This window comes from Pogona vitticeps, chromosome 4 (assembly GCF_051106095.1).
Source record: "Pogona vitticeps strain Pit_001003342236 chromosome 4, PviZW2.1, whole genome shotgun sequence".
NCBI lineage: Eukaryota > Metazoa > Chordata > Lepidosauria > Squamata > Agamidae > Pogona > Pogona vitticeps.
Genome location: NC_135786.1, coordinates 185,366,238 through 185,378,586, shown reverse-complemented (window position 1 = coordinate 185,378,586; position 12,349 = coordinate 185,366,238). Strand labels below are relative to the sequence as shown.

The 12,349-nt window shown below is 42.8% G+C and overlaps 1 protein-coding gene across 2 annotated transcripts in view; it reads left to right on the top strand.

Annotated features, from left to right (window-relative positions):
• ABHD3 (abhydrolase domain containing 3, phospholipase) overlaps positions 1 to 5,897 on the top strand; it is a 28,675-nt gene extending 22,778 nt beyond the window's left edge. For both annotated transcript variants that reach the window (XM_078392613.1, XM_020785715.3), the window contains exons 6-9: positions 3,330 to 3,503; positions 3,880 to 3,928; positions 4,007 to 4,172; positions 5,078 to 5,897. In XM_078392613.1, the coding sequence (XP_078248739.1) occupies positions 3,330 to 3,503; positions 3,880 to 3,928; positions 4,007 to 4,172; positions 5,078 to 5,256 (568 nt within the window). In that variant the 3' untranslated portion in view covers positions 5,257 to 5,897. The remainder of the gene's footprint in view (positions 1 to 3,329; positions 3,504 to 3,879; positions 3,929 to 4,006; positions 4,173 to 5,077) is intronic.
• Positions 5,898 to 12,349: the final 6,452 nt, after the last annotated feature.

Here is a 12,349-nt window from a genome sequence, read left to right as displayed (position 1 = left end):
TGATTTAATAGAAAAGGAAGTAAAGACAACAGTTTTCTTTATGCCCACATCTGTACCTAATGGAGCTCTTTTTTCTCCATTGCAACATTAGTCTTTTTAACATACAGGTGAGACATTGGTTATAAACTGGAATACATGGCCATTCTTGGGCTCTCATTAAAAGATCAGCACCACTTATTTATTTATTTTATTTATTTATTCAATTTCTACCCCGCCCCTCTAGACAACGTCTACTCGGGGCGGCTTACAAACATTAAAACACATTAAAACAATGTAGAAAAATAACTAACATAATTATTATAATTAATATTATCCAAGATGGCAACATTAAGAACCAGAAAAAAAGGGGAAAGAACTTAGGTGACTGGGGGGAAGGCCTGTCTGAATAACCATGTTTTTAGTTGGTTTTTGAACACACCCAGCGAGGGTGCCAGCCGAATTTCAGTGGGAAGTGTGTTCCACAGCTGAGGGGCAACTGCCGAGAAGGCCCGGTTTCTTGTTTTCTCCTTCCGGGCCTCCCTCGGCGTCAGTCCCCTCAGCCGTCCCTGCTGGCTATGTCGGGTGACTCGGGTAGATCTGGGTGGGAAGAGGCGATCTGACAAATATTGAGGTCCCAAACCGTTTAGGGCTTTATATGTAATCATTAATACTTTGAAGTCAATGCGGAAACGAATAGGTAACCAGTGCAGCGCAGCCAGAGTGGGGGAGATGTGCTGATATTTTCTCACCCCACTAATAAGCCTGGCTGCTGCATTCTGGACCATCTGGAGTTTCCGCAAGAGCCTCAAAGGCAGCCCCACGTAGAGTGCGTTACAATGGTCTAGTCTCGAGATTACGAGCGCGTGGACTAGAGTAGTGAGGGCCCCGCGATCAAGATATGGCCGCAGCTGGGCAATCCGCCATAGATGAAAATAGGCAGAACGGACCACGGACGCCACCTGGGTTTCCATGGTTAGCGCCGGGTCCAGATGTATCCCCAAGCTGCGGACCTCACTCTTTGTGGCAAGGGTCGTCCCTCCAAAAGAAAGGGAGTCACCTATGCCGCTGACGGGAGGGCCACCCACCCTCAAGACCTCCGTCTTGTCCGGGTTCAGCCTCAATCCATTTGACTGCATCCATTCCAGTACGGTGTCCAGGCAGCGCTGAAGGGACTGGACGGCATCCACTGAAGTTGGAGTAAAAGAGATGTAGAGCTGTGTGTCATCAGCGTACTGGTGACACGATGCCCCACACCCTCTGATGACCCCACCCAGCGGCCTCATGAAGATGTTAAACAGCATTGGGGAGATGATCGACCCCTGTGGAACCCCACAATTGAGATTCCACGGGGCCGAGACATTCTCCCCAATCTGCACTCTCTGGGGGCGGTCCTCCAGGAAGGAGCGGAGCCAGGCAAGTGCGAGGCCACCAACTCCCAACTCGGAGAGCCTCCCCAGGAGGATACCGTGGTCGACGGTATCAAAGTCAGCTGAGATGTCGAGGAGGACCAACAAGGACACATTGCCCCCATCGGCCTCCCTCAACAGGTCATCCAGCAGTGCGACCAGTGCTGTCTCTGTACCATAGCGTGGCCTGAAGCCCGACTGAAATGGGTCTAGAGCATTGGTTTCATCTAAGAGCGCCTGAAGCTGGTCTGCCACCACACTCTCAACCACTTTGCTGAGGAAGGACACACTGGCGACGGGCCTATAATTGCCAATTTCATCCGCCGCCAGATTTGGTTTCTTCCTGATGGGCCTAATGAGTGTCTCCTTGAGGGCAAGGGGTACCTTGCCCTCCTGGAGAGACCCATTAATTATTGCAGTGGCCCATTCAGTTGTTACCGGCCTGGCTGCTTTGATTAGCCAGGCCGGGCAAGGGTCGAGAGAAGAGGTGGTGGCCCGACAGCGATCAAGCACCTTGTCTACCAGCTCTGATGTTACAGGCTGAAAAGAATCGAGAATTACCGGGCAGGACGGAGCGCTGGACATCTCTGCTCGATCCATTGTATTTAAAAAAGGAGAAAGGTCACGGCGGATGGCCTCCACTTTGGATTTAAAAAACGCTGCAAATTGGTCAGGTGAGATGCTAGTGGGAGGCCCTTCACCCTGGCCAATTCCGGATAGATCGCGAACTATGCGGAAAAGTTCCGCCTGCCGGTTGGATGCTTCGCTTATCCGGTCAGCGACGTAAGCTCTTCTAGCAGCCTTTACCTTATCAAGGTAACGGTTAGTTGCGATCCTGACAGCAATCTTATTGTAAACCGTCGGTTCCTTCCTCCAAGTGCACTCTAGCTGTCTCCTTATTCGCTTCATCGCTCGTAGATCCTGGCTATACCAGGGTCCTGGCCGAGCTCTACTCCGGAGAGGGCGTTTGGGTGCGATCGTGTCACTTATCACTACACAACTCTAAACATTTATTGGCAGCAAATATACGTGCCATATTCACACTTCACATTTTCCAAAATACCGACTGGAAAATACCATTTTTATAATCCTGGGAGGAATGAAGTAAACGCTTGGACTCAATTGCCCTTCAGGTGCCTTCAAGTAGTAAAATTCTACAAAGTACAGTGGTGCCTCGCATAACGAGCGCCCCGGTTAACGACGAATCTGCATAGCGATGCGGATTTTGCAATCGCAAAAGCGATTGCATTGCGATGTTCTGAATGGGAAAACATTGCATTGCGATGATCGGTAAGCGTTTTGCTTACCGATCTTCGCATTGCAATGTTTTAGAAACAGCTGATCGGCAGTTCCAAAATGGCCGCTGGAAGAAAAAATGGCCACCTGCAGCGTTTTCGCACCCTTCCCCTCGCATATGGGGCGGCCAAAATGGCGGCTGTATGGGGGATTTCCGCATAGCGGTGAGTTTATCCCCCATAGGAATGCATTGAAGGGGTTTCAGTGTGTTCCTATGGGATTTTTGGTTTCGGATAGCGACGATTCCGGATAGCGACGATTTATCCAGAACGGATTATCGTCGCTATGCGGGGCACCACTGTACAGTACTACTATTGATGCAGAATATGTCAGTTGTTCTGAAGAATATGTGTAACACAGTAGATCCAGAAAAGAAGCCGTTCTGTATTCATCCCAATCATCCATGTAATGCTTTGTTTTAATCTATTTTAAGACTGCCACCGTCTTCCTCCTGAGACACCATTAGAAATTTGGAACTGCAGTACCACTGCCACGCATGACTGGCACTGCCTTCACACGGAGTCCAATATCTAAGTATATTTGCTTGTATACATGTTTTGGACTCCAGTGCCAGAGAAATAAATGTCTCCATATGCCATGGGTCCATGAGCCATCAATTCAAACATTTGTTTCCTTTTCTCTTTGCAGCATGCTTCTTTTAAACTATCTGGGGAAGGCTGGCAAAGATACACCACTGAAGGCAGCTGCCATTTTTTCAGCAGGATGGAATGTTTTTGAATCTGCCAACTCCCTAGAAAAACCAGTGAACTGGCTTCTCTTTAATTACTACTTAACCACTTGTTTGCAGTCTTCAATAACTAGGTAAGTCAACCTCCATTCCTATAGGGCAGGAGGACAGACTGACTGCGTCAGACTCCAGTCGACTTTGGATCATTTTATAACAGGGTCCCCATGTTTCCTTGGGCAGCCTTGTTGCTGTTGGAAACCAAACCACATCAGCACTTCTCTGCATGGTTGCCACCACAAGAACAATGCCCATATGCGTGGCATTAACTACACATCTTGACCCTCACTGGAAGCCATGTGGATGGGAATAAGTATTAATTTTCAGCCATCTGCATTTCCAGGTTGACGTTGGGCCTAGCACTCTTTGACCTCATTCTTCACACAGTGTTTCTGCATATGAAGACTTCTGATCCAGTTTTCATGCCAACCCTTTTTTCCCTTTATTTTACAGACATCGACACATGTTTGATAAGCTATGTAATATGAATCTTGTCATGAAGGTATGATAATGATTATATTAAAAATCTCTAATTTCAACATTACTTAGATGCAACCTTAATATGACTTCTGTATTTCAGGCTAAGACTATTAGGGAGTTTGATCAACAGTTCACCTCAGTCATGTTTGGTTATCGTACAATTGATGATTACTATGCAGATGCTAGTCCTTGTCGAAGACTGAAGAGAATTGGAATTCCAGTGTTGTGCTTAAATTCTCTGGATGATGTTTTCTCACCAGATCATGGCAAGTTGATACCCCCCCCCCTTTACCAAGATGTACTTGGTTGATCTTGAGAAAGAACTTTGAATTTTACCTGAAATATACAGTGGTGCCTCGCTTAACGAGTGCCTCGCTGAGCGTTGAAATCGCTTAACGAGGCGCTCTGGGCCATCACTGGAGCATTCACTCAGCGATGGCCCCTATGGAGATTTCGCTTAGCGAATATCGCATAACAAAGCGGGGGAGAACAGCTGATCGGCGGTTCCAAAATGGCCGCCGGAAGGTCCGCGCCGCATTTTTGCGCCCTGCCCTCGCTTACCGAGGGCACAAAAATGGCGGCGCTATGGCAGAACCTCGCATAGCGGTGAGTTTTCAAGCCATAGGAACGCATTGAACAAAGTTCAATGCGTTTCTATGGCTTTTTTATTTCCGCACAGCGATGTTTCAGTATAGCGAAGGTTAATCCGGAACGGATTAACCTCACTATGCGAGGCACCACTGTAATGGGAAAATAGTACTTAGCTGGGCTGCAGCATAATGGGCTTCTGGTGTTCCAGCTTTTATACCAATAACAATTACTTAGTCAGAAAGGAACTCAGTATACTGCAATATCAGAACACTGGTTTTTTTAAGCCTTAAACTTCTTTTCTGTTTAGTTTTTATCAATCTAAAATTACATAAGAATGAAAAGACAGCAGCCCAGGGTTACAACTGTGTCATTTGAAACAGTATATCAGGATTTTATATCTCATCTAATATATATTTCTATTATTAACAATACTGATCTTGGATAAACAGTGTCCTGTACCCATGAACCTGTACTTAACTGAAACCATCTGTTAAATTGCACATACTGCATGAGAGATTTGAAAGAGTAACACTGAAATGGTAATTTATATTTTCTTTCCCTATCTTTTTCCCCTTCTTAGCCATACCAATAGAAATTGCAAAACAAAATCCTAACATAGCTTTGATCCTTACTTCTTATGGAGGCCATATTGGTTTTCTGGAAGGTCTGTGGCCAAGAAAATGCACATACATGGACAGAGTCTTCAAACAATTTGTTCAAGCTGTGTTTGAGCATGGAAGCAAAATCTTTACTACATAGCAATTTATCAAATCATAACTGCAACACAATGACATATTATGATCAGGGTAACTAAGCTTAATGCACATGATTTAGGAAATAAACCAGCAATGGGTAAAATCCATGATTAGAAGCAAAAGTATAGTACATATTTTGCAATATTACTACTGTTATATTTTTATTTTAATATGCCTTCTAAAAATTACCTTAAATTAAAGAAAGCACTCTGCATACATTGCATTGCACTGAACCCATTAAGCAAAATGATAATACTTACTCAGGTTTTTTATTTAGAAAATTCACACATAGAAATCTTCCATTTAAGTACTGGTTCTCATAAAATTAACTTTCAAAAATTCAAATTATGTTATAATACGTGTGGGTTTCTCTAAGGGCATTAAGGAAGGAAATGCTATAGAAAGGTATTTTTAAAAATTATAAAAATATCAATTCAAAAAGCGTTCCTTAAAGTTAACCATGGATTACAATAGCATTTTTGCACTTGTACACTGTGGGGATTATATTTACAGATGTTTCATGTATGCTGATGCCATATATGTCTTACTTTTTTTAACACTGCTTGTTAATGTACAACATTTATATTTATACCAGATGTCTTATGTTAAAATGCAGAATGGAAATAAACCACATTTTCAAAGAAATTAATATTTTATATTCTTTTTGTGCAATATTTATAATTTGGGAAAACCCCCAGATGTTTATCAAATTCTACAGAAGCAGCACTTATCTCCTTTATGGGACTGAATTATCCCATTTATTGTTTTTATATCTTCACCAGCTGTCACTTAAAATTTTTAACATGATTCAAAAACCTGTAGTAGCAATCACGACACCCTCTCTCTCATCACACTAAATGAAACCAGAAAGAACCACAACTTTACATAATCTTATAGTGGATTACAAGCAATTATGACAACATGGCTTGCTTGACCTTGTTATGACTCTGATCTAAAATAAAAATACTGTTTTCCTCAAATCCTCAGCATACTGTACAGCATACACTAATTCCTGTATTCAGAATAACAAAATGGACTTTCACAATAACATGACAACTGCTCCACCAAAATGTTTCCTTCTGTGCAACTAATGTATAGGATTACTTCTGGCATTCTACTGAGAATGTTGTGCAAAGGATTTGATAATGAGATAAAAGCAGCTGTTGATCCAATCCTCTGGCCTGTCACCATTCTGAAGGAATCATACCCATCTCCACTTCTATTTAGAGATGGTCACAAATAAGAAAAAACTGTGATTTGTTTTGATAATGAATTTACAATTTTTTCTCATGAATTGATTATCAATTTGTTTTTGCTTTAAAATCCTATAAAATGCCCCCCCCCCAGCACCTAGATACACCAAATTTACAGAAAAACCTCCCATGGCGCTCTATAATCTTTCCAGGTTTGGTGAAGATTGGGTTTCAGGCATCCAGGTTATACACCCACAAAGTGGGTCCCTCCAGGAAAGTGCCCTTTAACTTAGAGGGATTGTAGAAGAGAGTCAGGGAAAGCTTCTCTGTGAATTTGGTGTCTCTAGGCTCCTGGGGGGGAACTTCCTGGGGGGGGGATGACTAAAAAGCATTAAAAATTCATTGATTTGTATTCATGGGGAGGCACTGATTTGTATGACTACGAATAGAGGAATTAGTGATGTTTGAATTTGGCGATTCATTTTTTAAATTCGTGTCCATCTCTACTTGTATTACAGAATCCTGAGTAATAACAACATTAAAAATAGTAACATCATGAATCATCTTCCTTGTAGAAGGAAAATAAACTTACACAACAATTAAACCAAGGTGTGTATTGGTTGCAAGATCAAGTAGGGTTCTGGAGAAATACTGGAAAATATTCTCTAAGATGAGTTATAAATAGCTCTGCTATTAAAAAAACATCAACATAACAAATCTGTAGCTACAGCAAGTTTCCACCAGCCAGGACATTGTCTCCCTGAAAAATGCTTTGGAAGCACATCTTCAAAAGAGAATTGGACAATTTACTGTCCTGTTTAATATGATGACAGTAAAGAATTTAAGGGGGGGTATTCTACTTCAAAGGTCTTAATAAAATTGGATGTTTAAGTCATACAGTTTAATTCTAAAGCCAAATTGTGATATTGTCAAATTTTAGATGCATGCTGAATCACATACTCACAGGATACAGTGTTACTGTTGGTCAAGATGGCGGCGCAAGCACTTGCAGCGGCTAGGCATTCCAGAGATCGGCCCTTATTACGGACTCTACATGCTCAGGCACAAGTAATTTACAGTCGACAAGAATTATTATCTATTGGCAGAGAAGGTTACAACTTTGAATCGACGGTCTCAACTTACAACATCCCAGCTGAGCTTTTAAGATGGCCTGCATATCCGGGGGTTACTCCCCCTGCTCTCCCTGTCAGGAAGAAAAGAGCACGGAGAAAACGCAAGCAGAAAAGAGGTTGCAGGGCCGGTGTACGAGTGAGGTTAGGCAAAAATCCTCACAAGCCTGCATTGCCAAGTCTTTTTGTCTCAAATGTTAGATCTCTACCCAACAAGATTGAGGAGCTGGAACTTACTATCTCCCTACAGAAAAATATTCGAGACTGTTGCGTTATGATCTTTACAGAGACATGGCTTGACTCTTCCATCCCAGGGGAGGTAATTGAACTACAAGGACGCAGAGTACATCGAGCAGACAGATCTGTTGAATCTGGGAAGAGCAGAGGTGGAGGGGTTTGTGTTTACACAAACGATAATTGGAGCACAGATGTTAAAATACTGGACATTCACTGTTCTCCTGATTTGGAGTATTTGGCAGTGAAATGCCGCCCCTTTTACCTGCCTCGTGAGTTTAATGTTATTATAATAACAGCAGTATATATACCTCCTGATGCTAACACAACCACAGCTTTGAGTTGTTTGTTAACTGCTATCAGCAAACAGCAGCAGGCCTACCCAGATGGAGTGCTGGTGGTAGCAGGTGATTTCAATCAAGCCAATTTAAAGACCGTCCTCCCTAACTTTTATCAGTATGTGGACTGTCCCACTAGAGGGGAAAATACCTTGGATCAGGTATATAGTAACATCATACATGGATATAAGACGAAGCCATTGCCTAGCTTGGGACAGTCAGATCATATATCTCTTTTTTTGATTCCATCATACAGACCTCTTGTTAAAAGAATCAGACCATCAATTAGAGAAATACAAGTGTGGCCAGTGGATGCATCTGAGCAACTTCAAGATTGCTTTAGGAGCACTGATTGGGCACTGTTTGAGGAGGACAATGTTGATACTTATGCCTCGACAGTACTGTTTTATATCAAAAGCTGCATCAATGTTGTTACTACTACCAGACAAGTACGAGTGTTTTCTAATAACAAGCCTTGGCTAAATAGAGAAGTGCGCCTTTTATTAAAAGCCAGAAATGCTGCTTTTCATTCTGGTGATGAACTACAGTACAGAGAGGCTAGAGCTAAACTGAAAAGGGGCATTAAGGATGCCAAAGCTATGTACAGCCAGAGAATTGAACAACACCTTGAAAGTTCTGACACTCGCCGAGTGTGGCACGGCCTAAGACAAATCACTGGTCAGAGTAACAAAAACAGTCTGTGTAGCAGCAGTGATTTTTTGGCTGAGCAGTTAAATCAATTTTTCAGCCGTTTTGAGGTGGAAACAGGAACAACCATTATTCCAGCACCTACTGTCTATAATACATCACTAGAATCTACCATCAACAGACAACCACTAGTACTGCAGATTTCAGATGTGAGACGCGCTTTCCAGAATATTAATGTTCGAAAGGCAGCTGGACCAGATGGAATCATGGGACGAGTTATTAGGGGCTGTGCTGCAGAATTAGCTGGAGTTTTTACGGATATTTTCAATCTATCCTTGTTGCAGTGTTCAGTCCCCACTTGCCTGAAGACATCTATTATAGTGCCAGTCCCCAAGCAGTCAGCTGTGGTATCTCTCAATGATTACAGACCAGTAGCTTTAACATCTGTTGTTATGAAATGTTTTGAGAGATTGGTGCTGGATTACATTAAGGCTAGTCTTCCACCTTCTTTGGACCCATGGCAATTTGCATACAGGAAAAATAGATCTACTGATGATGCTGTGTCCATTGTACTCCATACTGTATTGAGCCACTTAGAACATCAGGGAACTTATGCGAGGCTGTTGTTTGTGGATTATAGCTCTGCTTTTAATACCATTCTACCAAATAGGTTGTTTTTTAAAATGATCAGCCTGGGATTACCTCAGGAGATATGCATGTGGATAAAGGATTTTCTGACAGATAGGCCACAGTCAGTAAGGATGGGATCTCACCATTCTTCTACCCTGATACTAAGTACAGGAGCTCCCCAGGGCTGCGTGCTAAGTCCCTTCCTCTATTCCCTGTACACACATGATTGCACCCCACTGTATAACACCAATGCAATTATTAAATTTGCGGATGATACGACAGTGGTGGGGCTCATAAATAAGAACAATGAGTCTGCTTATAGAAAGGAAGTACAAAGGTTGATACTTTGGTGTAAAGAAAATCATCTCACACTTAACATCAAAAAAACTAAAGAACTCATAATTGATTTTAGGAGGAAGAGATATGTACATTTACCACTGTACATAAACGGTGAGGAAGTGGAGAGAGTTGGTAGTTTTAAATTTCTGGGTACTTACATCTCAGAGGACCTCTCATGGACTATAAATGCCAACATGCTAATGAAGAAGGCACAGAAGAGGCTGTATTTCCTGAGAATGCTCGGCAAGTTAAATTTATCTCAGCATTTGCTTCTGTCATACTATCGTAGCACCATTGAGAGTGTCCTAACCTATGGCATTCTGGCATGGTTTGGGAGTAGCTCTGTAGCGGACAAAAAAGCTCTACAGAGAACCATTAAAATTGCCCAGAATATCATCGGGCTCCAGCTACCAACCCTGGATGACATCTTCACATCCCGCTGTCTAAGGAAATCACATAGCATCCTGAGAGACTCTTCCCATCCTGCTTATAACTTTTTTGAACTGTTACCATCTGGCAGAAGATATAGAACAATTAAGACTCGGACCACACGTTTTCTCAATAGTTTTTATCCCAGAGCTATAATTGCAATTAATAATCAGCTTAAAGACCACCAGTAGTGAATAATTAGTTGGACTGTGTAACTTGGCCTGCGGTGTAGATGTTTGTATTTTTAGTGGGGGACTTTTAGTGGGTGGGGAGTGTTTGGGAATTTTATGTGTGTGCATGTGTCTGGTCTCTGGGTGTCTGTGAATTTCGTTGTATGTGTATATACTTACAATGACAATAAATTATTATTATTACTATTGAGTTGGGTTCCAAAGCAAATCACCAATACTGTAACTCTTAACATGCGTGTCTGCTGCTATCCACATGTTTAAAATAATAGAACTTTATTCTCAGCATCAGAATGTTGTCTTGGTCAGAAATGTAAACAAAACTAGTAGGACTTCTAAGTGAACACATTTAGAACCCGCTGGCATATTAGGTCGTGAGAAAACTTGTTGCCAAAGGAAGAACTAGCTTTAAGTCACAAATCCAGTTTTCTTCCCATAATGCCTAAATTCCAGAAACATCAAGAGGAGCTAACAGAATTACTGAAGAAAATTTGTAAACATATTTTTTTCAGCTATTTACTTGAGACATTCACAGATTTATTTTGTGTGCTTTAACTCTTGCTCTCTTAATATTGTACACTAAACCTGTTCAAACGTAGCTGCCTTGTAGATCTAAAACCACAAGATGTGTTGTAAATGTGATCTACACACTTCTTTCTCCAGGGCTCACTTAAGTTTGAAAATGTCTTCCCTTCAACCGCTTGCACAAGAGACAAAAAGGGATGGCACGTTATTTTTAATTGGCCTCCCGTATACTAATTTTCCAGGAGGGCGTCATTCTTGCCAGAGCTGTTCTCTCTGAGAGGGCATCATCTCCTTGCTTCGCACTAGCCAAAGGTCCCAAGGACAGACGGAGATCGCGATGAAGAGCCTTTGGGAGAAATATATTGGAGCCAGCCGGGGGGGGGGGGAGCGCAAGTCAGTGTGCAGATTTTTCCACTTTTCGTTTTTCAGCGGGTTTTAAGGAGTTTTGAAATCCACACACGTAACCCCCAACTTCCAACAAAAGACCCAGAGGAGCGGACTCAAGGCTCACTGGACCTGGGATAGAAATTGACTGTTGGAAGCGAGCCTGGCACGGGAGCCGCTCCGCACAGGACGAACCCCAGACTCGCTGCAACATTTTGTTGCCTTGCGCGCTCAGCCGCACCTGTTGGCTCGGCCGCGCGCGCAAGAAACGTTTCCGCAGGAAATCCGGTCCCGGCACGGAGAAGCTTGTTGGGGGGCGAGCGAGCGTGACTGTCAGGTGTCAGCTGGGAGGGTTTGGCAGCGGGACGGAAGCGGTAGCGCTGCCAAGAGAGAGGCAGCATTCCTAGAGCACAGTCTTCCGGTTCCCGAATACAGGATTTAAGAGTCCTCCAAAGGTATGAAGTACTGTATTGTACTGGAATTAAATTAAACTAAATCAAAACGGCAATTGGGGCTCCTCTTTTGTTGTAGTGCCCCGAAACTGTCCCGTTTTTCAAGCACGTAAATGATCTTCGGCAGTTATCAGCAGAGCTCCTCTGCATCTGAAAACAACGAACTGGGAAGAATAAGGCAGAGCGGAGAAGTGAAGAATCAAGCGTTCGAGTTCGGTTTTATTTATAAGTGGAAGTTATATAAGTAAACATATTGAAAAACTCAAGTGTTCTTCTCAGTTTGCAGATTTTCTAGTATTACTTTAGCCCTGCTTCAAATATCTTTACTTTCTCAGAGAGGGAAAAGTTCTGAGTTTAAAAAAATAATAATCAGGAAGGAGTCAAAAACGCCCCCTTATACTGCATGACCACGTTTCCAACGAGATAGGCTTGTTACGTTTGTTTCCGCGGCCATATCAGAAAGGCGGTGGGGGTAGAAGAGAACTGAGCCACCTTCAAAGATTTCATTTTGAGCTGGTGTGATTCCCAATCCACTTTCTCACGAGCGTCACGCAATTCATAGCCCCGGGCGGCGACCTAAAACAGCAGCCTCCCTGCGTCCTGTTGG